The sequence below is a fragment of the Ambystoma mexicanum genome, chromosome 1p (assembly GCF_040938575.1).
Source record: "Ambystoma mexicanum isolate Mex_15411 chromosome 1p, UKY_AmexF1_1, whole genome shotgun sequence".
Classification (NCBI taxonomy): domain Eukaryota; kingdom Metazoa; phylum Chordata; class Amphibia; order Caudata; family Ambystomatidae; genus Ambystoma; species Ambystoma mexicanum.
The window spans coordinates 674,207,897-674,235,462 of NC_090921.1; the positions used below are offsets into that span (position 1 = coordinate 674,207,897).

General features: G+C 44.3%; 1 protein-coding gene across 5 annotated transcripts; it reads left to right on the top strand.

Moving 5' to 3' along the window:
* Nucleotides 1-58: 58 nt before the first annotated feature.
* LOC138579035 (uncharacterized) lies at nt 59-26,627 on the top strand. 5 transcript variants are annotated; one of them, XM_069649747.1, is made up of 6 exons: nt 59-111; nt 7,603-7,701; nt 8,040-8,130; nt 16,744-16,950; nt 17,064-17,113; nt 17,448-26,627. In XM_069649747.1, exon 6 carries the CDS (start codon nt 22,960-22,962, stop codon nt 24,874-24,876), a length of 1,917 nt encoding a protein of 638 aa, XP_069505848.1. In that variant the 5' UTR covers nt 59-111; nt 7,603-7,701; nt 8,040-8,130; nt 16,744-16,950; nt 17,064-17,113; nt 17,448-22,959; the 3' UTR covers nt 24,877-26,627. The 5 variants fall into 5 exon arrangements, with proteins under 5 accessions (XP_069505848.1, XP_069505846.1, XP_069505849.1 ...); XM_069649745.1 differs by lacking the exon at nt 17,064-17,113; XM_069649748.1 differs by lacking the exon at nt 17,064-17,113 and having other exon boundaries at nt 8,043-8,130.
* The last annotated feature ends 939 nt before the right edge of the window (nt 26,628-27,566 follow it).

The following is a 27,566-nucleotide window of genomic DNA, read 5'->3' on the forward strand; positions in this document are numbered from 1 at the left end:
CGTGTTTACGTTTCACGCATTTCTGAAGTCGTCATGGCGCTTCACGTAGACGCCTACGTGCTTAAGAAGAGAATCATGGAGGAAGTAGGGTCCTATCCGGTGTATTGGCAGGTATTTATTTTGTGTTGTGTATTTATATGGCGCTTACACATCGGCAGTGTTTTGAAGCGCCAGGTATATTTAGGTGCCAGTGGGGTTGTGTTTCCTATTTTGATTTTGGTTGCAGCATCAGCGGACATGTGTGTGTCTTCTTGGTTGGTAAGTATTATCCTCATCCCCGGCTCCCTTCTCCCCCGCGCCCAAACAAAAGTGATGTATGGCCGCGCACGCCTAGGGAATGTCAGGACAGATATTTGTTGCAAATTCGGCTGTCACCAAGTTGGATTTCTTGTTTGGTAAGCGTACTTGTATGTTTTCCACCTCCAAACGGCAGTGTTTTTTTGCTGCGTTCGCGGGCCTTTCTACAAAACTGTACAGTGTATATGCCATATTTCCTCACCTTTATCTGTGCAGCACGGCTTTTACTGTTTTAACAGCAATGAAATCGCCCAGTTTGAAATTAAGCCCCATGTCGATCCCAGTTTTATCACAGCCTAGTTTGACCAGATTTAAAAAGGAAAACATTAGGACAGGGCAACTAACATAAAAGTATAACTAACTCGTGAAAGTGGCTGTCCAGACACTACACTTAAGTAGCGGTTGGAGAAGGTTGTTTAAGGGTTACTTATACTATCTTAAGTTGTAAAATGCAGCATTTCTTCTGCGTGAGCTGTTCCTGCCAGCTATGAAGACCTACTACCAAAAACCTGGACCACTGCACTTTCCAATGGGAACATAATCTTGACGAAGGGGGACAGACCTCAAATTTCTGGGACAGTCCCGGCAAAACCAGTATGTCTGGTCACCTTACCACAGCTGCATGCTTACTACTTTTTCTGCAATGCTGCACAGGCTCACATGGGCTTGGATGCCTCTGGGGCTGCCGAGCCCTCCTGCCTGGGGGTGTGGGGGGGGGGGGGGTGATATGAATATGGCATTCACAACGTGCCTGTAAACAATTATAGGCGTGACAAGGAGGGAGAAACAAAGGGAGGACAAAATAACGATCTAGGCCTCGTGTCATTCAGATCACACAAGTGCGAGGAAGAGAAGTGCCAGGGGAAGGGGGAAGTGCAGTTAACTCACAAGTGCAGCCAGTGGGTGGCTTATAAGTGCAGAGAGAAGGGACTGTGGGTTGCAAGTGCTGGGGAACCCCAAGGCAATGCGAGGGCAAATGGACATGCAGGAGCCTGGGTCTGGGTTCAGAGGGCGACCAGTGCGCGTGCGGAGCAGTCTGGTGCAACAGCAGGGGAAAAGAAGACTGGAAGCGAAAAGGAAGGTCTTGAGTTGCTTCTGGAACCAGAGGGGATTCTGCTCAAGTTTGAGAGGCAGGGAGGCTGTTCCAGAGAGAGAGAGGGGGGGGGTGAGTGCGCTGGTAGCCCGGGGCTGTGGATTAAGAGCAAAGGTCGCAGGGGGCAGGAGCGCTAAGGCATTAAGTTCCCATGCCATGATTTTACTGCCTTTATTCCGCTCAGTGCTGACAGGCATTGCATTGAGCTGTACTGGCCAGAGTCTGTCTGTACCACAAGATTTCTCTCTTAATTTCCTTCCCAGCATTTCTTCTGCTGTCTGTATAGGACAGAGTTCCTTCATTTCCCTGTGTCTCATTGACTAGATGCCTGCATGTTCATGTATACTAGGCTAGCATATAGTGAACATGCAGATTCCTATGTAGTCCTGCCAGCAAGATAACAATTGAGTATTTTTCCTTAAAACTAGCCATACAGTATGCAGATGGCTTCAATCTGTGGGGTGTGCCTGCCCCACCCGCCCCTCCCCAGGGTGCGGCCACATGCCTGGGTGGTGTGGGGGGCGTGATCCAGGACTGCAAGAAAAGAGAAACCATATACATTGTGTTTTTGCCTCACTTAACTGTGCATGGCGAGCCACTGCCCCACCACACCCCCATGCACCTGCTCAGTCAGTGGGATGGGAGCGTGGCCACAAAACAGGAAATAAACGCAGCCTGGACACGTGCTTTCCTGCATTTGGAGCACGCGTCCAGGCCACGTTGTTGCTTTCTGCTTGTGCCGCCAGCATCTTCTTGCCCGGTAAGGGATTCTGCTTCTCAGCTCAACCCCCACCCACCATGGGTGGAGGGGTGCCAAGAAGCGAGCGTTTCAGGCCTTTTCCGGTCCCTCTGCTCCCCCTGTGGACCCACAAAGGTGGATGCGTGCGTAAAGGAGGCGAGCAGGGGGTTGGATCAATGCAATGCTGGTCCCCCTGCACCTCTGCCTCTGTGACCCCACCTTGGGCGCCACAGGGGAGAGGAGGCGAGCGGGGGCAGAAGCACGCATTGCCAGTGTTGTATGATATCCGGCTCCCCAACAGCATATTGCTGGGCTCCATCAATCTGCCATAGGGGAGCTGGATATCGTACAACACTGGTCCCCCTGCTTTGGCTGCCCCTCTGCCTCGTCACCCCTCTGGTCCATGGGCTGGCTCTGACTGGGTCCGAGATCCGGCATTAGATGTCTGGCCGATTGTTGGGACCCGGCCAGCCTCAGTCCTTACCAGGCTTTACCAATCCCCCAGCTTTGCTGAGGGATGCTGGGGCTCGGTGACCTAATCTTCGCTGTGCTCCTTTCCCCCGTCATCACTCGTGCATTTCCTGTCTATTTGCTCACCCTGTTTGTTTTCTTCTGTCTTGAAAGATACACCACAGGAATCAATGGGCCATGAACATCAGTTAGGTGGGGAAAGGGGGGCATCGCTGTTGAACAACAACCTTAAAGAAGCTTGGGTCTTGCCACTCCTCAAAAAACCGAACTTAAACCCCAACATACCGACTAATTATAGGCCCATCACGACCATCCCTTTTCTCCTGAAAATACTAGAGTGGCATGCCTCCAAATACGACATTTGGAAGACAACCTCCTAGGCTTGCGACAATCTGGCTTTAGACCCAAGCTTGGGACCGAAACGCACTCCTGGACCTAAAAATCCAATGGATAAAGCCAAAGATAAGGGCAGTTTGGCCATCTTGCTCCTGTTGGATCTGTCTGCAGCTTTCGACTTAGTCGACCATGAAATTCTCACCAAAAACGTCTCTTCTCCCAGAATGCCACCAATTGGATTCGGTCCTTCCTGTCCGACAGATCAACCAAGGTTTTCGCCCCTTCTGCTGCTGCTGGCCCCGTCCCAATCCAATGTGGAGTACCCAAAGGATCTTGTATTTCCCCTAAGCTTTACAACATCTTTACCAAGCTTCTCTTTGACCGCCTTGAGGACTTAGGTGTCACATATAGACACTATGCTGATGACAACCAGGTCTCATCACACTCATTGGGAGCTATGAGAAAGATGTTGCAAAACGAAATGAAATCTACCTCGAAATTCAAGAATGGATGGCCACCCACAGCCTCTGCTTAAACCACAAGACTGAACTGCTTATCGTTGGATCCCAGGCAGCATACTCGACCCTATGTACCAATCTTTAACCATCGATGGAAACATCATAAAAGTCTCAGAAGTCAAACACTGGGTGTGTATCTCAACTCCACACTCTCGCTCAAAAAACAAAGAAATGCCACTATTTCATCCACAGCCTATACCAATAAACTTGTTAACACATGTAAGCCATTCTTATTTACCATCAGTTGCCTCACATTGGCTAGGGCTCTGATATTGTCCAGATTGGACTATTGCAATACTCTTCCTTGGCTCCACTAATCGCAACTTGAACAGATTACAAATTCTACAGAGCAACGCCCTCAGATGTGCCCTTAATCTTCCCTGCAAGGCCCACGTCTCCATTATAAAGGAGGTTCGCTGGCTCCCTATCCGTGACGGAATCAAATTACGCTCGCTCGTCATTAAACACAAATGCCTCTGACAGCCCCACGCTACTTATCAGACAAATTCTCCAGACATAGCTCATCCAGACCGGCCAGAACCCCTTATTTGCATATTAGGCAGAAACTTGTGCAGTTCCCTTAGAGACCACTGCAAAAGGCTTAAGACTACAGGTGTTGGCAGTAAACCCAATTGGTAGCAGTCTGTACCACCCAGATTTACCTGGTAGCTGTGGCTGAGCAGCCAGACTTGTATGTAGAGTATACAAGATAGGTACCAAAATACAGTAGCACAAGCAAATACTGACCAGAGCTTTGGTATCAAGTATAGAATTATTTATTTAAACACACTTAGAAATACTCTAGCACTATTATTATAAGTAAGTTCAAAAACAGTCACTATCATCATATGTACAACCCTTATTCCTTATTAGACAAGTCTTCGTTAACACCACTTATTTCCAGACAGAGGTGAGCGCTTAACTAAAGATGGCACTCCAATAAGTTTAAGAAAAGGGAGGGAAACGGCAGAAATTAGGAACAGCACACAACGCAATCCTTCAGAAGCACTTAGCAAGGCAGGAAAGTCAAAGTCTACTTGTGAGCAAAAAGTTCAGAGGCCAGGCTCCCTCTTGGAGAAAGTAGAACACCACTGTGCCCAAGATCACAAAGTTTAAAAGGCTTGGAGAGTCTTGCAGAGAGTTGAGAAAGGAATCGGTTCAGTTTAGAAAAGTTCAGTTAGCCAGACTAGGGCCAACCCAAGTGTTAAGTTGAGGCTTTAAGAGTCACCCCACACAGACCGTTGCGAGGGAGGCCAGGCGGACACAGTACCTTTTTAAAATGGAGAGGATCCTCCAGCGGGGGCAGTTGTTCCTGGCAGTGGGTGCAAGTCACATGGTCTTCCAGAGGAAGAGATGATCTCGGCGTGGAGGGAGGCTGAAGGTCGTTGCACTGCCAGGGAAGAAACCAGCCGCGGAGTTGGTACTACCCTTTTATTCCTTTTATTCGCGGTAGTGGAGAAAACGTGGTATCCCGGTTGCCGGGGTGCTTGGCATAGGCAAGGCGGCCACGAGATGATCCAGGAAAGCGAAAAGGCGGGCAAACTGGTTATCCCCACCAGTCAAAGGAAGAAGACTCTTCGGATTGAAGATCTGTCGGGAAAAGTGGTGAGACAGTTCAGCACGGCTCCACCGGTGGTGTCGTCGTTGCAGGTCTGCTCAGCTTCTCCCTCTTCGGATTCTTTGGTCCTGTGGCGACATCTGAAGTTCCAGTCCCCAAAGCCCTGCTTTTATGCAGAAAACCCCCATTCATCAGTCCTAGCTGTCACTCGAACATGCTAAGTGGTGAGCCGGGCGGTTCACCACTGGGCCAATCACACCAGAGTGCGACTTGAGTTGCCGAGGCAACTCAGTCCAGGGTGCCAAAACCCCCTCCCACACTCACTGTGGTACCCAGACAGTGGCACCACTTTTGGAGGCTTCTGTGGAGAAGCCTGCCAAAAAGTGGAACAAAGGGCTCGGCTTGGGTTGGAGTCACAGAAGCGAACACAAACGCCATTTTGGAACAGAGTTTCGGCAAAAAATGCCAACCGGTGAATTTATATTAATTTAATAAACCGGCGGCATGTTCGAGGCTATATTAAAAAGTGGTAGCCTCGAACAATGGGAAAATCCCATAGGAATATATTTGCGGTCGAATATAAAAAGTATTATCCACTGCCACCAGCCAAAACTCTGTTTTGGGGGGGGGACTGGACAGTGCCCCCTCAAACAGACCCCGGGGCAATCGAATTGCCCCGACCAGTACGTCCACAATATGATGGTTTGTACTGGTTCTGTTCACAATTTAAGACATGTAAAGCCAATGATGACTTTACATGCCCTGGGAGACAGTAGTCAGTCCCAGGGTATGGAGTCTATGTTTGGGGGTCGCTACGACACCCCTGGGTTACTGCACGGAGGGTGCTGTGTAACCCACATACCAAAAACACATGAAGCTCTGTGGGGTAAAGGACCCCATAGCCCATAAAACACTTTACAAAGTCAAAGGATATCTCAAATCATGTCTAAGAGTGGGAGGAGTCTCACTCTTAGCAGAAGAAAAAAATAAACCCCAAAAATCCATTAAAGCTGCTGGGGGACTCGCTAGGTTTGGGAAATTAGCCTTAACAGAGAATTCTCCCTAACACTGCACCAACTAAACATTCCCAAGTTCAATCTGAGGCAGGGGGGCTAGCTTCCTTGTGCTAGCAACAAAATGCTGGAACGCACTTCCCATGATGATCAGAGCCGACGTATCATTCTGGTCATTCAGAGCCAAGGTGAAAGTGTGGCTTACAACTCAGCAATAATCTGATACCGCCCGCGGTGGGTGACCAATCTGTAACCTTTGTCGCGGACCACCTTGTAACCTGGTCCTTCATGCTATTCTTTGTATTGTCCTCTGCTGTACTTTGCATGTGCAACCTCTGTAACCTATGTTCTACAAGTCTAATGTGCCCAGTTACCCCAGGGTTTGGCTGCGCTATAAAAATAAACAAACTAAACTAAAGCAGGCTGTCTACATGCTGGGCACATTATTATTATTCAAATGTGCATTTAACATGTTCCTAGGAAAGTCATTTCCAAACTCAAAAATGCTGCAGAAACTTGCATTTGCAATTTTTCTTAGGGGTGTGTGTCTTTTTTTTTTTTTGTCAGAGCACCACGCCAATACTCTGTAATTTGTATGCTCCTTGATTTTTTTTTTAATCACAGGTTATATTTGTGAAGATGTTAAACTGGTTTATCACAAATGCTTCCGTTGTGCTAACAGCAGTTATTAGAAAATCAAACTGTGGGTTCATGGGTGTCAACTATTGTTTTTCACTACACAGGCAGAAATATCCCGACCCATCCCTTGGCCATTTTATAGCACTTTCTTTTTTTAAAAAATAAGTAATTGCAAAAAGTAATTTGATCAACAAGATTTGCGCATAAATAACATCTCAGCAATGGTCTTTCAACCTTCTGAGCTACCCTAGTAGCCATCTACTATAGAGCAAATATTTAAATCCCTTGATCTACTAAAAACCACTGCATTACCAACAGTACTTTGGGTGCACCACTGCCATAGAAGTGATTTAAAGTGGAATGCATGTAAATCTTCCTGCTGTGGGTGCCAGGCCTTTGCCTGCATGGGGCACCATATGTTGCAAGAAGCCAGGGGCCCTCGTGTCTGGCACGGCAGCTGCGGCAGAGTCGGCATCTACTTCAGCGCTGTCACCGAACTGCAGTAAAAGCTAAATGGCTATTATTCGATTGTTTCCAAATGTTAGCTCGTGGGTTAAGCACTACCATGTCGGATTCTATGTAAGATATGTAGATGAATGATTGGAATGCCAGCAGGCTGGACTTCTCAACTGTTCTAGGCAGGGAACAGAAAGGGTGAAATAAAACTAGCTGATGCTCTTGCGCTCTCATTTCTTTTGTCTCTGTGACTCAGTACGACACGTTTTAAGGTATGTGCGCTGACTGCTCTGTTCTCTCTGCCAGCTGGGGTGGACTGGCCTATAGGGAACTTTGGAGATTTCCCAGTAGGTCTCTGCACCCTAGGTCCCTTTTGTGTCCAGGGGAGGATGTGCGCTGACTGGCTTGGTGTAGTGTGCACATATTGTCAAGGTCAATCTGGTACGTCTATAATATTTTGTATTGTACTTTTTCAATTGCAGGAACACAAATTGTCTCTATCATCCCATCTAAGACAACAAATTCCCCAGCAGCAGTGGCGCCATAAAAAATCCTGACATCTGTAGTAGGACTTGCCTAAGGTAAGGATGCCTTTTTTAAAAAACAGTTTTTTGTTGTGGGTGAAGGTGGGGCAATTTTAAAGGTATAGTTGGCAGTCACAATCACAGATTTCAAACCTATTTTTGAGCCGGTTCCTTTCTCATGTACAGTTTGGAGGGAGGTACTGAAAGTTCACGTCTCGTGTGGAATTTCATTTACAGTGCGCTGTGAACTCTCGCCTGGTTTCCCAGGTTTGGGTCCTGCTTACTAGCTGATGCTTAACACCCAAGAGCTGGTTTTAGCCGTGCTCATCTAATCTTAATTTTGAAGTCTGAGGTAGATCCATGTATCCTTCACAAACCATTTGTTTTCATTGCAGCAGCATCGCTCCAAGCGTCAGTGTATCAACCTTAACCACCTGTCGCAGCAAGAAAAATCCAGCAACGCCCTTGACCCAGTCACGCAGGCAGGTAAGTTCTTTTCCCTGTGTACCATTGGTTGAGTAGGTAGAAGTGCTGAAGGTTTATATCGGCAATGCACATCCATCCAGGTGTGGTTTTCGCAGGCAATCTGTGGCCTAGCCCAGCACCACTCTTCAAGCTAGAACTTAACAGGGAGTCTTTGGAGACCTGCATAAATGTGGTGTTTTTTAATCAAACCAGTATTTCTGACCTATTTTTGCAAGGGCTTTTTTCCTGCAACCTTTTCACATGGTTCTTTTTTAAATCTTTGCATGTGGTTTTAGCCATTTGAAATCTATTTTTTTTTATATTCTTTTTTTTTAGGCATTTTTAATTTTTGAAAACTTGAAATGGTTTTAAAAAACGAATGTGAGATAAAAGTCGGGGTTTGCAATGTTTTCACAGATTCAGGCTCCTTTTTGAGATGGGTCGTTGGTACTAAGTGAAAAGATATTTTTCACTGGACTGAGGGTGGGGCAGGGAGGTCGGGTCGATTCAGTCTTTCTAAATTGAACAGTCATGAGTGCACACAGGGGCTGACGGGCTCTGTGAGCCCCAGTGGAGTCGTCGCAGGAGAGTTTTGGACTGTATGTGTGAGTGGATGTGGGTATGTGTCGGGAGGATGCGTGTGTTGATGCAGGAAGGAGTGGTGGGTGTGGAATGTTGGGCTTTGGGGAGTTTACGGTTTACGAGTGAATGAGCGGGAGAGGGTGGGGACTGTGAAGGAGGGGAGGGGGCAGTATGTGATATTTCTAAAGCCAACACACTAACCAGCAAAATGATATTTTTTTTGTGTGTTCGGCACTTTAAAATGCTGGAATATCACATAGAACCAGATTGTTTCCTAGTGTCCAAAGATGGTGGGAATCTCAAACGGAAAGGAAGAGAGGTGGAAAGAGACAAAAATGCAAAAACACAGATATGTCTCTTATTTGGACTTTGGGTTCACATGGATCGCAGTTGCTGGAGATGTTAAGCTGCAGCATGGGGCGCTGGAATAGAAAATGACAGCCTCAAGCCAACAAAAATAAGGCGGTATTTGGAAGCAAAACATGCCGACTTAGCAAAAAAGACCAGGGATTTCTTTGTACAGCAGCTGCAAGGCATAAAAAACAGACACTGTAAAAATGTGGGCTTGGTACCTGCTAGTGCTTTGGAAGCTTATTGCTTACTATCTGGTCAAAAGCAGCCTTTTACAGATGCTGAGAAAGTGATTCTGCCAACTATTCTCGCTGTCAACCGGGTAATGCTTGGTGACGGTGCAGCCTATGCAAAAGTATCACTGTCTTGACAACACAATTTTCTGCCGCATCACTGACCTGTCCTCTGATATCCCGTACAGAATAGATATCGTGCTTCAGTCCGTTTACCCTACAGTTGGATAAGGCCACTGACATTTCAAAAAGTTCATTTGATGTGAGGCACTACCATGGAAAAGAGAAATTGCAGGATTTCTTATTTTATAAACCAATTCAGGGCAGAGCAACTTCATCTGAAGTCTTTGACTAAGTTAACTTCCCACTGCCTAAAGTGGGAGGCATGTGTTGCTATTTGCACGGGTGGTGCTCCTTCAATGTGTGCTGCTAGAGCTGGTTTAAAAGCAAGTGTTGGCAGTAGCTCCACATATATTGTGGAAACACTGCATGATACACTGGGAAACTTTGCCTGTGCGCAATATGGAGAATGAACTCAAGAGCTGCTGACTTCTGTTGTAAAGATTGTACATTTTATTAATATGCATCCCACAAGAGCCAGTCCATTTAAAACATTATGTGCAGAAATGGCAGTTGAACATGATGCTTTGTTTCACACGGAGGTCTGGTGGCTCTCCAGGGGAAAGGTTTTAAATCGTATTTATGAACTCGAACAGTGACAATTTCTCCTGGGTTTAGACCAAGAGCCTCTGATTCACGCTGGCTTGGACTGTTAGTTTACCATGGCGACATCTTTGAAAATAAAAAATGTCTAAACCTCTCCGTGCAAGGCACAGAAACCACATCATTGGCTATGTACGCAAAAATATCCGCATTCAAAAAGAAGCTGGAGCTTAGGAGGAGGGTTTGTTAGTCTGGAAAACAAAACCCCTAACCATCGTCTTGCCCTCCCCCCTTTCTGGGCAAGCATGCTCAGGTCTCAGACAATCTCCTAGGGGAGGTGTGTGGATCTCTACGCCCCCCCCACCCCCCTGCTCCTACATACCTTAGGCCCTAGGTGCACTGTGTTACTCCTAGATTACTTCTATCATACCCATGCTATACAGAACAAATACCAACATACTCCTATCTTACTACTGTGGACACAAATCACAAGACACAAAGAAAACACATGAATCGATTCAATTATAACAATGGAATACACTTATTTATGCTAATACCAAAGCATAATTCAAACGATGCTAAAACTCTAGCCATTATTGAATTTGCACCTTTTATGCTTCTGGTCCAAATCTACCATGCAATAACTAGAAGCCTTTCAGGTTCCTAATGCAAGCCTGTGATGCACGTGTGATTCTAATGCAGTCTAAAGCAAGCCTGTGTTTCTAATGCAAGCGTCAAACATCCAGCAATCCTCTCCTCTATGCAGAATCAAACCCCTCCACACCATGCTTCACACTCGCCCTCTTAAGACAATCCCTGCCTGATCTCCCCTTTCCCAAACTCAATGCTCTGTGTCTGACCAACAACTAGATGGTGTCACATTCTAATCATGGGCGTAAAAGTCTTGGGGGTTGGGGGGGGGTGGACAGGGATGCCCGTCCCCCAACCTCCATGGCACTCCCTTCTGTCGCCACTCATTTGGCTCGGTCACCTCCCCTTCAGATGCCATGTCCTTCCCAAACCCATCAACAAAGTTACCCCACTAAATATCCATCAGTTTGTCTAGCCATGAACCGTACTTCCCATTTGCTTGTGCATCTGTCTCCAGCTCTCTTTCAGGTCTTTCCTCTGTGCACAACTCTGCAATCAGCCAGTCAGCAGTGGCAGACCCCATAAGATCTGGTCAGACAAACTGCTTCTGCCAAGCTCTCTCTCCCAAAGCCATTGGATTCTGCTGCACCAAGACATCTCTCCCTCATTCTCAGGATTCCATCCAAAACTCCATCAGCAACTAGCTCGAACAAACTCCATCGGTTTCTAACCCCATTCTCCAACAGACTCTCGGCAACCAGCAAGGACTAGGGGCAACTCCTTCACAGCAACTCCCTCGAACTAGGCACTCTCCAGCTCTGGTTATAGTTTCCAATGACGCACTCATTTCTCCATGGTTACTATAAACATTCTCTAAGCTAAGCATGTCTATTCCCTTTGTGTCAGCATTAACAATGCCTGCCAGTCTGTTATGTTCTTGTCGCGTTCTGGTCACTACGTGTGCTGTGTCAATCTGACATAGAACATCATATCTCTCTGCCTTGGCATTCCATGTCTGGTGCAAAAAACACTATCTAATTCGATCTATTTCTACATTCACTCCACTGTTTGCTCTGTCTGCATTATGAAATGCTCTTAGTGCCCGTTTTCAAAGCAACTGCTTGTGTGAAAAGGCTTCACTCCTCTCTCCCCGTGTCGCTCATGGCCCCACCTTCGTTGTCTCTGCGGCACACCAGCAATGCTGATTAGCCAGCCGTCTCCACTCGGACAAAGGCAACCTCTTACCAACCAAAACTGTTTACAAATTCCTTCTATCACAGTGTACCATAACATCTTCGCCCTGAGCCCAGTGCAAACAACTTCTGTGTGTCTCCATCAGAAATGGCTCACAGGCCTCGTGCTAAATGCTTCTTAGCGTTTACTCTATTCTTCTCGCAATGCAAGCGCTAACTATATGCAAACTCTTTCTAAGTACACACTCAACATGCATACATGTGTGTCAAACCTCTCTAAACTACAAAGCATAGCAATGAGTCATTCTAAATGGCTCTACACAGCATTTCAAATGACAGTGTCATTTCCAGGCCTCAGTCATTCTCTCTAATAGCACGTTTCTCTCTGTCTAAGCGCTACATTCTAATGCATAATGCAATAACATTTTAAGCAAACCCTTCATAGAACATGGCCTATTTCTCTCTTCAAATGCATAAGTGCAAAATGGCTAATGCAAACTAAGTGGCAATCTAATATGTGGATTAAATAATTGATTCTACTTCATGTACTACTCAGAACTGGATGCAATAATGGAATGGATAACTAACCATGATGCAATCATGCCTAAAAGAATAATACTGGGTAACAATAAGTAATGGTTCTCTACCAATGGGTAGTGGTTCTGTAACAAGAGTACTGATTCTCTCCAACAATTCTAATTATGAGTCTAACAACAATCCAGGCATCTCATTTTATCAGATTCCACAGGTTGATGTCGGCATTACCAATGTTATTAGCAGATGCTTTTGAGGAGACGAAATATGATCTTTCATGTGTTGCAGAACTAAAGAAACCATCTCAGAACCAGTCTCCAAGTACTTTCCAGGAGACAATTGTAACGTCAATGACTGGGTGGTTCAGCCTTTCCTAGCAGAAGTAGGGGCCCGCCTGCCAATAAACCCCCAGGAGGGACTAATGGAGCTTCAAAGTGACCGCCTACTGGAGAGCCAAGTCAAAAAATGGTCTTTAGGTGGATTTTGTTAGAATGTGGCTGCAGAATTTCCAACCTTATTCAAATGTGCAGTCAATGTAGTCTTACCTTTCAGCACCTCATACCTTTGCGGGATTGGATTCTCTGCACTGACTCACAGCCCTAAAGACTAAATATCAGTCAGAGGTGGAAGAAAAACTGCTGGCTTCTGAAAGACGGGCCCACCCTTCACACTAGTTCTCCAATATGCCACTGTCCAACTTGCAAGTGACTGCATTGATGGTAATCTCAAAGTTGTTGGACTTGGACACATTGTTACACCAGTTGCATGTCAAACGTTAGGACCGCAATATTGGCTGTTTTCTTTTGTGGGAAATAGATATCCAACAATACTTTTAGTCAATTCCTCTGTATTGTAGCAAAAAATTCGGAATGTTTACAAATATTTGTCCTCTTTGAAAGAAGTTGGTGTTTGGCACCCACACCTACATTTGCGGCGCCATTCTATACCAGTGCGCGACAACCGGTTGCAACCGATTAACATTTTGGAGTCCATGTGTATAGGAGGGCCCAAGCCAAGTACATCTTTCTTATGAGGGGACCTCTGGGTCAAAAAAGTAGAGACTGTAAATACCATGTTTGTTTAAAAAAGAAAAAAAATACCTAATGGTTATCTTGCTGGCACCGTTGTATGTTAACATATTTTGATTGCTAGTTTAGAAGAGCACTTAGACCCTCCCCGGTCCCTAGTGGACAGTGCACCTGCAGTCTTGAACGGAAGCATAATGTACTAAACAAACCTTTGAAAAATCTCTGGTTGCTTTTCTACTTTTTAAATTGGTCCGGTATCCATGTGCTTGCGGTGCCCTTGTGTGCGACGTTGCTATGTGTACGGTACAATGCATATACAACTCGTACACATGACCGCACCTTCAGTGGGTACGAGCAAATCATTCCAGCGCTTTAATGTGAAGGACAGTCACACGGGCCCAGCGATACTCTAGATTTGACTCTTGTCACCTGCTTAAGAACATTGCAATGTCGCGTAGCCCCTGTGAGAATCTGTCTATTGTATCTAAAGGGTACGGTGGCGCTATGCAGACTCCCACTGGCATAGGTTTCCCTTGTGAGGATTATTAATGTGTGGCACATGGGAAGCGTGTGCGACTTTCGCAGCATCTTCAATATTGCTTAATTCTGTAGCATGGCGCCAAGGGGCAGAATTTTTTTTGGCTGGCAAAGTTTTGAAGTGTGTGGCAGACTGTCTGAGCCCCTGTTTGGTACGGGATGTGCTGCACACATGGTCAGGTGTAGTCTCAGCCCAGGGATGGTTGAAATGCCCCGATGGATTTGATTCCTGCTTCTGGTGGCACAATGCGCTTTGGGCTTTACTTTACAAAAGCTTCAAATTGGGTTTGCTCTATTCATTCTGCGCACAGAGAATGGTTGCTGAGATTGGCCATCGAAGCTCTCGTTAAGAAGGGAGGGAATTTTTTATTTTTTTTTTAACCAACAGTGAACAGATGCCTCCCATTTTATATATTTCTCTTAATATTGCTCGCAGCCTGGTCCTTGCTTTCACTTAAGTCCTTGCTTTTACTTAAAGCAGTGAACACCAGCCAAAAACAAAAAGTGAAAACAGAACGTCACTCAGTGGCATCCATTAGGAGTGTCTTGGCACCCTCCTTTTCCACCTCGGGGAAGATTGTTTACAGTATGTATCATTTTGAGATTTGTGTAATGTGAAAAGTGTACAGGACAGGTATTCTGTTTTCAAGGTCGAAGCACCCCTTCCTCTCACCTCCTTATGTACGCATGCATGACTCTCTCCTCCTTCTGTACGCATGCATGACCTAAATGTACTAGGACTAGTTAGTTCGTCTGTCCTGTGCACCCAACCACCCTTTTTAATAAAAATTATTTATTTTTATCCCCCTCTCTAGCTTGGTCACTACTGTAACACTTCATGCACTTGCACGAGGAGAAATGCCGTCGGGCCTAGTATGCTAGTTTTTCTGTTAGATAATTTTGGAAGCTTCAAGTCAGAATGTTAATTTCCATCTATGCATTGGTCTATATATGCTAACTGCTTTGCTTGGCCTCCTGTGGCCTGGCAGACACTTTCCTCCTTCTGTTATGTGTGTGTTCGCCGCCCTGAAACCTCAAGGTCAGGGGAGCGCAATATAAATCAATAAAGTAAAGGCATAATAATGATTACTGAATTCAAATGTTCCTTCCCGCCTTGAAGAATCCACCTGTTTATAAGAACTGTATAAATAAATATGTTCTATAAAGCCACCCCCACCCCCATAAAAAGCAAACTGTCAGGCATTCAAAGACTGTCATTTTGTATTGTAATTCTTTTGTATATTTTTTGACTGCTGAAAGTTGTGGATGCTCTACCCGTGAGGCAGAGCTGTTCTATTGCTTTTACGCCATTTAGTTTAAAGAACATATAGACAGCGTGTTTACCCCAGTTGATTTATTTTCTTTCCCATTGCCTTTTCAGTTCACAGTAGGGCGAAGTTGTGCCAGCCTTTGGGCAAGAGGAACAGTGTTCCAATTCCCTCCTTGACTCATGCTCTCCTCCATCTAGGTTTAGTTTAAATGCAAGTTTCAGGGACTCTGACAGATTACTGCATGTTCTAGTTATACTCATACTCATGTCCCATTCTCTATGCTGATGAGGTTCCTGGAGGGTTTTTATTGTTCATTCTATGTTTATTTATTCCAACCATTGCACCTCAGCAGTGAATTGAAGATAGCTTTCCTGTAAACTTTATAACTTATTTATTGAATGCTTGCCAGGGCTAGTTGTGACCACTGTCATTAATTTAAACATCTTTTTTGATCATTGCTCATCTGTGGGTGAATGCTATGATGTTTTTGTTGTCAATGATGGGACCAGTTCATTCTCATTAGATGTTGTGGCGCTTGGAGCAATTTTCTTGCTTTTCCAGCAGCCTTGCATAACGAAGGACTGGCGCAGTAGCGGGAGTTTTCTGACCTGGGCGTGAAAGGAGTCCTGTTAATTGCAATTTCAAAGTGGGAGTTTATTTTATTCCCTTAAGGCAGTTTTCTTCAAACACCTTTATGCTGGGATCCCCTTGAGTAAAAATAGTCTCCCTTACTGCCAAAAATGCTTATTTTCTATTAAAACGGTCACCCTAGTCCAGCATACAGAGGCCCCCTTTTGTGGGTTGGCCGTTTCCTTCCCTTCCCAGTTTCACATGACTATCCTACTGATCAGTCTTATCGCTTTCAAACCGTCGCCAAGTAGGTGCCCCTCTCTGGCTTTAACGCTGTTGCTGCTCCAACGGCCCCCACAAAATTCCACATCAATAGGTTCATGCCTTCCTCACATAGCTTAATGCTTAGAGTCGGGTGCATCTATCTATGTGGATCAGGCTATGGCGCATGTGTGAAACTATGCCGCTGCAAAATGTACCCAGGGCTTGGTTTTTTTGAAGGATTTTCCGGCTGCTCGTGAGCGCTGCATTATTTCAGCTTTAGTGCATAATTTATGGCACAGTAGCGATGCTTATGGGGGCGCGGGCTTCTGACCCTTCTGGAGGATAGTGCCTGGCTCATGTCAGCAAAGGCCTGCCTGCTAAGGTGTAATGTTTTTGTTCCCCCAGTAAATATCACTTTGGTCATGGGTTCTATCCCTGCACGTACTCTTATTTCTGGTCCCTATTTCCTGTGCATGTTGCTGCCCTCAGGCTGGGACTCTCTAAAGGTTGATATTGTCTTTTAAAGGACACATGCAAAATGACTGCAGCATTATAGGTACAATAGCTCGGCAGTTTTAAGTATTGCCTCTCCAGAACACCCACCACAAATGTTATTAGTGAGCAGATTGAACTGGTTGAAGACTCAATGGGGGAAGTCTTCGAGGAAGTTACCAAGCGCCAATAGACCTTTGACTCACAAATGGGTGCACATCGGGCAGGAACATCCATAGCACGGCCACTATAAATTAATTCGTTTTGGTTACAGGGAAGTTTCACAAATACTTGGAGAATACTAAATGTACTTTTGTTTTTTTAGGCAATGATTCAAATCATGGCACTCTTTAATGGGCCTTTCTTTGATTCCGACAATTCACTGTGTATTTGAAAGGATGGTGAATTTGAGCCTTTGGCAATTCCTGGTGAAGTTAATTGTAAATGGCTGATCTCGAGGGTCTCGATGAAAGTACACGAGAAATGCGTGAAGAAAAAGATTTCAAAGCAGACGTGCTTTTCCAGTCAGTAGGTAAGCAATGTTTTTTTAATTTTTTTTTATTTTTTTGTCCATCTATTTGATGTTTGGGCGAGGAGGGTACATATGATGTCCCTAAGTGAAGCCTTTCCCTTTTTTACACAAAGATGAGTGCTGCACAGTGCCTACCACTCTTACAGCATCTCTTAACTTTAGAGTAAGTATCAATGGTCTATGATTTCTCAATTTATTGGGCATTTGTAGAGCGCCTTTTACCATTGGTATGACTTTAAATCGCTATGTGTTGAAATCCCTCGTGGACCGTAGTGCATGCTTGAGTATGTGTGCTTCTAGACTGAGTTGTGGGTAGCTGCATGGGGAGGGAGGGAAAGTGCCAAGGAGCGCAAGAATAACAAAAAAATGAAACCCAGGGGACGGATAAAATCGCACTTATGGGGTGTCGCTTACCCCAGTGTACAGCTCAAGCAAAATGTCTGTTGTAGTGATGGTCACCTTTTAGAAGTTTTAACTTGCCTTTTTCATACCCGCAGCCAAGAAACGTATTAAGACACAGAATACATTTGACGAAATAATTAAACTGATTGTGATGCAGCGGGTCCACTTTCAGGCTTTAAAAAAGCCAGACGAGGAGAAGCAGCTACTTGTGGAATCTTGCAAGCGCTGGAGAACCTGTTGCGTGAACTACAAGCAGAAGATGCAGTGAAAAAAAATCAAAAGAAAAATTATCCCAAACTTAGTAATAGCTGTACAATCTAAGTGTTTTGGCAGGGATGGCCAGTGTTTTTCCCTGCTCCTACATTCCTACCTGAGAACCCGCCTCTGTTACTTCACCTGGACAATTGAAGGACACAGCAGTAAATCAGCAGATGTCTCCGTATAATGTTGCAGTTCCCAAAGAGCTGCGCAACAATTGGAAAATATTGGACTATCGAGTAACAATTGTCTGCTACAAAAGTTTTATTGGACAGAACTAATTTGACAAGCTCAACTCTGAGACCACATCTTCTCAGCAGTGTCTCTCGTGCTCTGAACCACTTGTGTATGGGTGTGATACAAATAAAATATCATACATCCTTGTTACATTATGACAGTCATGCCTGTTTAGACAGTCAAGTAACACCTAAATGTTCCCACACACCTGCTCAACCATTCAGATTATGGTCTTTAAAAACAATGGCATTGGAACATCCCCACAACAGAGTTTGGTTGCTTTGTCCGCCCCTGCGAGGTAATTGTAGCTTGCATGCTGCTGTGTGAAACTGAAGATGCAAGTGCTCTTGTGTGTAGAACTATATAGTTGCTCTGGTGAATTTGTAGTTTGGTGCCAACTTGTAAATGGTACATGTTTTTGTGCTATTGGGTATTGTCTATGATTTCTGGTGGGGTCAGTAAGTGTTTTTAGGTTGTGGTGAATGGTCGAACTAATTGTTAGCGTCTCGTAGTGATATTGGGTGAAGTGACTGTCGGCAGTCTGTCATGCAGCCTTTAACAGATTCTGTTGAGTGTATTTTAGTGGTGTGATTTTTGTAATTGTGGGAGTTTATTGGTGTGATTCCATGTTGGCTTGAGGTGAGAACTGAAATGAGGGAGTTTACAGGTTGGTTCTTGACATTGTGGGGTGAATTTGTAGTTTTGTATACAAAGTTGGCGAACTTGGAGTGCTCTAGCATAGAAGGCAAAGATGGAAAGTGACAGCTGCAAAGTCCATTTAGGTGTTACAGTAGACTATCCATAAGTCTAACCCTATAGTAATACCACCCATCTTAAACACAAGGGATTCATCCTGGGTCTATCAAAACCCTTTTCCTAAATCTTTTGGAAGCACTCCTCCTGAAGTTCTTTGATCTCTACCTCTCACCCGTACACCTAAACTCTGCCATCCTGATTTGAACCACAATCAACAACTTGCCTGAGCCCAAACACCCCACATGCACCACTCACCGCCCTTCCTCCCCACCATATCTCTTGCATACCTACCACTGCCTGCCTACTCTTCCTGGTCCCCATTGACCAAGCCCACTCACCGCCCCCCCCCTACCCCCCCTCAAAGAGCCCTTGCATCCTGAACCCCCCCCTCATTCAGTCTCAGCCACCCAGACTGATCCAACAACACCTTTGCCCCCCCGCTTCTCAATCCAACCGAGCCCTCCCAGCCACAAGTGTCAAAGCCACCATGCCTCATGAAGTCACCTGCCCACTTTTCAATGCCCGCTCTGTGGAGAGAAAGGGCACAGCATCTTTGACCTCCTATCCTCTGACAATCCTGACCTCATTTTCATCACTGAAACTTGGTTCTCAGACGATTTTTGCACCAGTGGCGCACAAGTGTTTCCCCTCTGGCTACTTATCTCCCCACACAGACCTTCCAGAAGTGGTGGAGTAAAGATCCTCTACATTTCTCACTCACCGAAACCCAGACATGCAATGCTAACTGTGAATCGCTTCTAGTAAACCATCAACACTCGCAGCGTCCTACTCATATACAGACCCCATTTTGCCAACAATCTGACTCACTAGCTAACATTCAGGTAAACCACCCAACACTCGCACTACTGGGGGACTTCAATATCTAGTTTGTGCCCAACAACCCCATGACCCAACCCCTGGTCGGCAGTCTAGAGGCACTCCACCTCTCCCAACATAACATAGGTCCAACCCACTCCGGTGGTCACACCCTTGATGCAATCTTCAGTTCTTATGACCTTGTCTCTGTATCTAGTCCCAGACCACTCATCTGGACAGACCACTCTGTCCACACACCACCCCCTCCACACATGGCTCTCCCTGCCCTCACACATGATCACAAATGCTGGAACAAGTCATGGTACTCCGACATAGCTGAAGCCATGCTATAATCTCCCAGCACCGCTGACCTTGGATACAACCTTAACAATTGAATCCTTTGACACCTGCCTTAAAGAAGGGCTACTTCCTCACACCCGCTCACGCTGCACAGCCTTTTGCAAAGGACCTTCGCCCAAATGGTTCATGCCCCACCTGAAAACTTTCAAAAGCCAAAATAACTTTCTTGAGCGCAAATGACAAACATCTAAAACCACTCTCAGATCTATATTCGCCTGCCACCACTGTAATTACAACTCAAAGATCAAAAAGGACTATTACAATAAACAAATCCAGAACTGTCGCAGCAGCAAAGGGCTCCACAGGATCATCTCTAAATTTGTGAAAGCCACCTGCACCTTTGCCCAGACCACGCAAACGATCTGCAAATTCCGCTCGCTGCATTTCTACAACACATCACTAGACAGCATAACAACTCTTAATACCAAACTTTCCACCCTCACCCCACATGCCCCTCCCGATTCCATTGCTCTGGTGACAACAATGCCATCTTTTGATTCTTGCAACCTCACTTCGAGAGAAGAGTTCCTTGAGCTACTATCTGGCAGCAGACCCTCCGGATCCCCATTGTCCCGCCTCTCTTCTGAAAGAAATATTCTCCATTTGTGCAGGAGAACAAGCATGGTCCATACTAAATGACTCCCTCACCTCTGGCATCTTTCCCGAGGCCTTTAAAATAACACATGTCAAACCACTTCCAAAAAAAGCATCGCTTGACCCCGAAGAATTACAGGCCGATCTCCACACCCAATTCCTGGGCCAAACTCTGACTGCACGGTGTACTCGCAACTCTACTGCTTCATAGAATCCACCAAACTACTCTACCCAGCTCAATCAGGCTTCAGGCCGCGCCATGCAACAGAAACCACCCTGATCTCGATCTGGGATGGCCTCAAGGTTGCGGCAGTCTGAGGGTTGTGCAGCACTTGTTCTCCTTGATATGTCAACAGCTTTTAACAAATGACCAACTCTAATCTCTAGGAATCCAAGGATAGGCACTCCAATGGATTGCCTCCTTTCTCAACAACAGGAAACAGATCACTTTGATATCCCCTTTTTTCTCAACTGCTCGCACCAGGAACACTAGTACCTCAAGGTGCATGCCTATCTGCTCTCATTTTGAACCTCTATCTGACCACTCTACCAGTGATCATCCGTGCGCACAGCCTCACTTGCTACAACTAGGCTGACGATACCAAAATTATCTTGAGAATTCCCAAGCAAAACAAAAAAAAGCTTGCGACCTTGAAGCCTACCCCAGACATATTGACGTTTAGAACCGCCGATCATACAATAGGCGGATTCACTGAACTAGGTATTTGACCTAGAGAGGTGGTACCCGGTAAACTAGGGACACCCCTTGAGTTTAGTACTAAAACACAATTTTTTCATGAGATTGGGTCTTTTTTACTCTGTTCTTACAACTTATTAATGAAGTTAGTTGTATGTCTCAGAGCTTTCTTTTTTTTTAAATAAAATTTCCCATGTGATTTTCGGTACATGGTGCACTTTATTATGTGTAATGATGTTTACGAGATTCTTAGTGAGATTTTAGGCTTTTAGTGCTAGCCATTGTTTTTTATCAAATATTAAAAAATAAAATTCTCTTTGTGAGGAAATTGAACAGTTCATTATGTCAATTTAATAAAATATTATACTGATTTATATTATTGAGTGGTCTATATGGTATACTGTTGGTAATTTCCGACCTTCGGTGAGTTTCAATGCCTAAGCTGGGGTCCTATGTGGAAACTGCGAGATTCTTTACGTTTTGAAACGACCGTAGGCTGAGTTAAGGGGGACGAATCTCACAGTATTATTCAGTAGCCCCTTTGTCTTCCCTTTGGTTAATGTTGATTAGAGCGGTCCTCTCCGCAAGACCTAGTCATAAGTGGTAAATGTAGCTAGACCGACACTTTTCAATGGTAGATTGATAAACGTTGCGGGATTTGCATTTAAATAGAATTTTGTTTCTTAACAGCTTTTTTTGAAGTAAGTCCATGATGGCAGTTGAACGGACTAAGAGTTATGACGATAAATACGTCCTAGAACTGTTGGCACAATCTTCTCTTTTCAGATGAAGGAGAAGGGTCTCTTACAGCTAACCTAAGCAATTGGGATGAATTATTGCAGCTTAAAAAAAGATTAATACGGACAGAGCTTCATGGTTCAATCATGATTGAATATTTACGGTCAGGTACCCTACCACAAGGCCTTGTGGTCCGCAATGAACCCCGCTTGTTTTTGGATAATAGGGACTTCATTTTGCAATGGAGTTACATTGCAAACAAATGCGGGAGGGACTGGACTATACTTATAATAGATACAGCCCGCGCTATGACAATCAAGATCTCAGGTGATCTTGAAAAAATGGAAGAGGAAATTAAGAAGCTAGTTCCTCTTGATACCTATAAAAAACGCCTAGAAGAGATTTTGAAAGAGATTATTGACTTTAAAGAATTTTGCACACAAGATCGCATTACACGAATGAAGAAAGATCTTCTTCAATTTTCGCATGAAAACGCGTTCCGTTATACTAAAGAAGGTTATGATCCTTTTGCCGGTCGACACCCTAATGGACAAAAACAGGGTGGACAAACGTGTTGATTTTGGGAACACTTCTTTCAGTTCAGGCAGCTCTGATAATAGTAATCTTTTCCAGCAGAGAGGCTATAAAGGTTCTAGGAACCGAGGAAGGAATCAAAGGAGAGCAGGACGCAACACACGTAATTCCCGTAACAGTAATAGGAATAATTTTTATTCCCCACAACAATTGCAACAGTTAGGTTTTTTAGATCCACATCAGGATGTAGATATTTGGGACGAAGCACCTCGAGTGCTCCGCAGCAACAGACCCTATTAGTAAATTTATCTACTTATAGTCCATCCACAGAGGAGGTCTCCGTGATTAACAAAGGGTTGGGTTTTGTCCCAACGGTTCATTATGATAAGTTCCGCACACGTGTGGAAGTTGAACAATTGCTACGTAAAATTCATTTACAACAATATTTTTTTCAGAACAGTTATGATGATCCGAACAATGAAAGCGGTTTTCGCAATAAATCTTCTTTTAATCCTCCGGCAGCCAGCTTTACACCAGAAGCGATAGTGTTTGCTAAGAGAGTGTGGCATGATCTCGAATGCCTAGAAAACTCACAACCACAACATACCTTTCAGAATATGAGCAACCCAGAACGTCTGGCAGTTAAGAACCTGGCCAGCCATCCAGATATCATTTTGCGAAAAGCCGACAAAGGGGGAGCGGTAGTCATGTTAAATAGAAGTGATTACATTAATGAATGTTTACGTCAACTTAATGACAAAAGTTTCTACCAGCCTATCACTGAAGATCCTACTAAACGGCTAGCCGCACTTATTTCCAACAAAGTTGAGAAGGCATTAGAACGGGGTTGGATATGTCAACAGGAGTGTGACTATTTGCAAGTTAAAGATCCCACAATACCGAAATTTTATATTCTTCCTAAAATTCACAAGACAATGGTGAACCCTCCCGGACGCCCGATTGTCTCAGGCACTGGTGCGATTTTAGAACCACTCTCGCGTTTTGCCGACAGATATCTCAAACCTTATGTCGCAGCCATGTATTCCTTTGTACAAGATACTACTGAAGTGATTAATATGGTTGAAGACATGCAATTCGACCCTCAACAGCAGTTAATGGTCAGTCTTGATATAGTGTCTCTCTACACTTGTATCCCTCAGCAGGATACACTACAAGTATTGGAAGAGACCCTTCTAAACAAAAGAACAACGGGCAAAGTACCTAACAGTTTCATTCTGTGGTGTGCCGAAATGGCCTTAACCGAGAATTATTTCGGGTTTAATGGCCAGTTATACCATCAAGTTCATGGCACAGCCATGGGGTCATCAGTTGCCCCTTCAGCAGCTAATCTATACGTAGAGAGTTTTGAAAGAGGTGTTATTTATAACCCCTCTAACCCCTTTTTTGAGAATCTGGGCTTATGGCGACGCTATATTGATATATTAATCATCTGGAACGGCACCGTAGCTAGGTTTGAAAAATTTGTAGAATGGATCAACAAACAAAACCGGTATATGAAGTTTACATCTACCCATAGTAACAAGGAACTTAATTTTCTAGATGTTACCGTTTGGGTAGATAGTGGGTCTAATATATTGAAAGTTAAACCATTTCATAAACCTACCGATCGCAACTCACTATTAGATTTTAGTAGTTGCCACCCTCGACACACGAGGGAAAATCTTCCTTTCGGCCAATTCCTACGCCTGAAAAGAAATAGTTCCACACGTGATATTTTCCGTCAAGAAGCTCAAGTCTTGGGGTCCAAACTGAAAGCACGACATTATCCCGAGAAGATTATTAAGCGCACTTACAAAAGGTCCTCGAACAATGACCGAAGTGCACTACTAGAATATCGGGACCGGACTACAGAAAGTAAAAATCTAGTGTTTGTCAGTACTTTTAGCCCTCTAGCCAATCAAGTGGTAAAAATCATTACTAAAAATTGGCACATCCTCCGTGGAGGTGAGTGCCCGTTGGATCCCCCTATGTGTGCATTCAAAAGGGGTTCCAACCTTAAAGAACTCCTAACAAAGAATATCTCCAGAGGTCAACACCAACAAAAGAGCATTACCGAAATGTGGGGTCTACCTAAAATGGTGGGCCACGCACCGTGCGGCCAATGTACCAATTGTATACTCACCAGCAGAACATTGCAGGTTGATATAGGCCTTAAAAAGCTATGGTTACAAAAAACCTTCACTAACTGCAACTCTAGCAATGTGGTTTATGCAATTTGGTGCCCCTGTGGTAAAATGTACATAGGAATGACCAAACGCAAAGTTAAAGTAAGGATCTCCGAACATAGGAGTTGTATTAAGAATAAGGTGATGACAGCACCTATGGTAGGCCATTTTGTGGTCATGAACCACAAAGCAGATGAACTTAGATGGACCGTGTTACTACATATAGCAGCCGGTATAGATGGTGATTCTGTCACGAAGCGATTATTAACTAAAGAAACTTGGTTAATTTTTCTGTGTAACACTACAGAGATCGGATTAAACGAAGCCATCGATTGGAATAACATTTAAAACCTTCGGAATCGATATGTAGTGAAAGTTTTCTTATTGCACTTTTTAGACCAGTGCTTACCTTGTTCCAGGACGTCAATTGTGTGTATACGTTGAACCGCTGAGGTTACTGACGGGCGCTGCCCCTTTAATTGGGCAGCTAACAACACCCTACACAGGTGATCTCGCCGTGCATCTTCCGACGCTAAGCCTTTATAAATCCGTCACTTCCGTAAATACGGTTGACGGTTGCCTGAGTGCATGAGCCGGAAATAGAAGTCCGCGCGTTTGTCTAACTGATTTGAAGTAAGTGTTAGTCGAGCGTAATATTCCTCAGGGGTCAAGGCGGCTTATTAACGGCCTGCGTTTAGGCAGTTATCGGTTTTTTTACAACTTTAAATACTGTTTAATAAGATATTCCTTCAGCAGCAACATGTCGGCTTTAATGATCTCACTCGTGGCGTCTCTTTCTTTTCACGCAGGAGTCTGCTTATGCTTACAGCAGAGAGTACATGTAACGTATGTAATACGGATTGGGCTTTCATATAGCCCTGCTACATTGAGTGGTTTTTCCATCTCGTTCCTTTTCCGCCATCGGGGTCAAGTTTCCAACGGGCCAGTATCAGTTTCCGCATATTGGAGCTGGCGAAAACGAACGGATAGCCGCGCTAAATACAAGGTAAATGTTGCCACTTATTAAGACGCTATAAACGGGGGTCTTTAAGCAATTGTTATGCAGTAGTCACACGTGACATCGTTTACGAATGTATTCCTGTTGACTTCAGAATTGGCGTACTAAGTATTAGGCTTTTTATCCCAGAGTGTTAGATTTTCTGGTTGCCGGTCCCTTTCAGTTATTCTTTCGAGAATGCTCCATCTGGATGAGTCCTCTCGATCTGCCTTTTGAATAATTAAGCTATAATTATTAAAGGTCTTATTGTGCGAATCCCGTGACCAGGTTTACCTTAACCATTGTTGTATTGTCTGTTCTAGATCTACCTGTATCTATTAAGAAGATACCTTTATCCACTCGTCACTTTAAAGTCTATTTGATAGTGTTGACGGTAAGCTTATAGTGGTGTAAATTCAAAGTACCTGCTGTTTTTTGAGCTTTGTATAGTATTTACAGCCTTCACTGACAGCTGTTCTTTCCATGTTGTTCCCCCTAGGCAAATGAAATTCACCGTGAAGGAAATTGAACCGAATTGTCAAAAGTTTTATAGTTTCAAGACCTATTATGTTTGTTGTTGTTTTTTTGCTTTACCCCAGATGAATTTCTCGCATTTTGTATAAATCTTTGTTTAAGAATGAAACATGTAGGGTTTATGATTATGTTGTATTATTGACAGCATCCTAATACATTAAAGTTATATCTAACTGTTTAGAACCGCCGATCATACAATAGGCAGATTCACTGAACTAGGTATTTGACATAGAGAGGTGGTACCCGGTAAACTAGGGACACCCCTTGAGTTTAGTACTAAAACACAATTTTTTCATGAGATTGGGTCTTTTTTACTCTGTTCTTACAACTTATTAATGAAGTTAGTTGTATGTCTCAGAGCTTTCTTTTTTTTTTATAAAATAATTTCCCATGTGATTTTCGGTACATGGTGCACTTTATTATGTGTAATGTTTACGAGATTCTTAGTGAGATTTTAGGCTTTTAGTGCTAGCCATTGTTTTTTATCAAATATTAAAAAATAAAATTCTCTTTGTGAGGAAATTGAACAGTTCATTATGTCAATTTAATAAAATATTATACTGATTTATATTATTGAGTGGTCTATATGGTATACTGTTGGTAATTTCCGACCTTCGGTGAGTTTCAATGCCTAAGCTGGGGTCCTATGTGGAAACTGCGAGATTCTTTACGTTTTGAAACGACCGTAGGCTGAGTTAAGGGGGACGAATCTCGCAGTATTATTCAGTAGCCCCTTTGTCTTCCCTTTGGTTAATGTTGTCTGGTGACAACAATGCCATCTTTTGATTCTTGCAACCTCACTTCGAGAGAAGAGTTCCTTGAGCTACTATCTGGCAACAGACCCTCCGGATCCCCATTGTCCCGCCTCTCTTCTGAAAGAAATATTCTCCATTTGTGCAGGAGAACAAGCATGGTCCATACTAAATGACTCCCTCACCTCTGGCATCTTTCCCGAGGCCTTTAAAATAACACATGTCAAACCACTTCCAAAAAAAGCATCGCTTGACCCCGAAGAATTACAGGCCGATCTCCACACCCGATTCCTGGGCCAAACTCATTGACTGCACGGTGTACTCGCAACTCTACTGCTTCATAGAATCCACCAAACTACTCTACCCAGCTCAATCAGGCTTCAGGCCGCGCCATGCAACAGAAACCACCCTGATCTCGATCTGGGATGGCCTCAAGGTTGCGGCAGTCTGAGGGTTGTGCAGCACTTGTTCTCCTTGATATGTCAACAGCTTTTAACAAATGACCAACTCTAATCTCTAGGAATCCAAGGATAGGCACTCCAATGGATTGCCTCCTTTCTCAACAACAGGAAACAGATCACTTTCATATCCCCTTTTGTCTCAACTGCTCGCACCAGGAACACTAGTACCTCAAGGTGCATGCCTATCTGCTCTCATTTTGAACCTCTATCTGACCACTCTACCAGTGATCATCCGTGCGCACAGCCTCACTTGCTACAACTAGGCTGACGATACCAAAATTATCTTGAGAATTC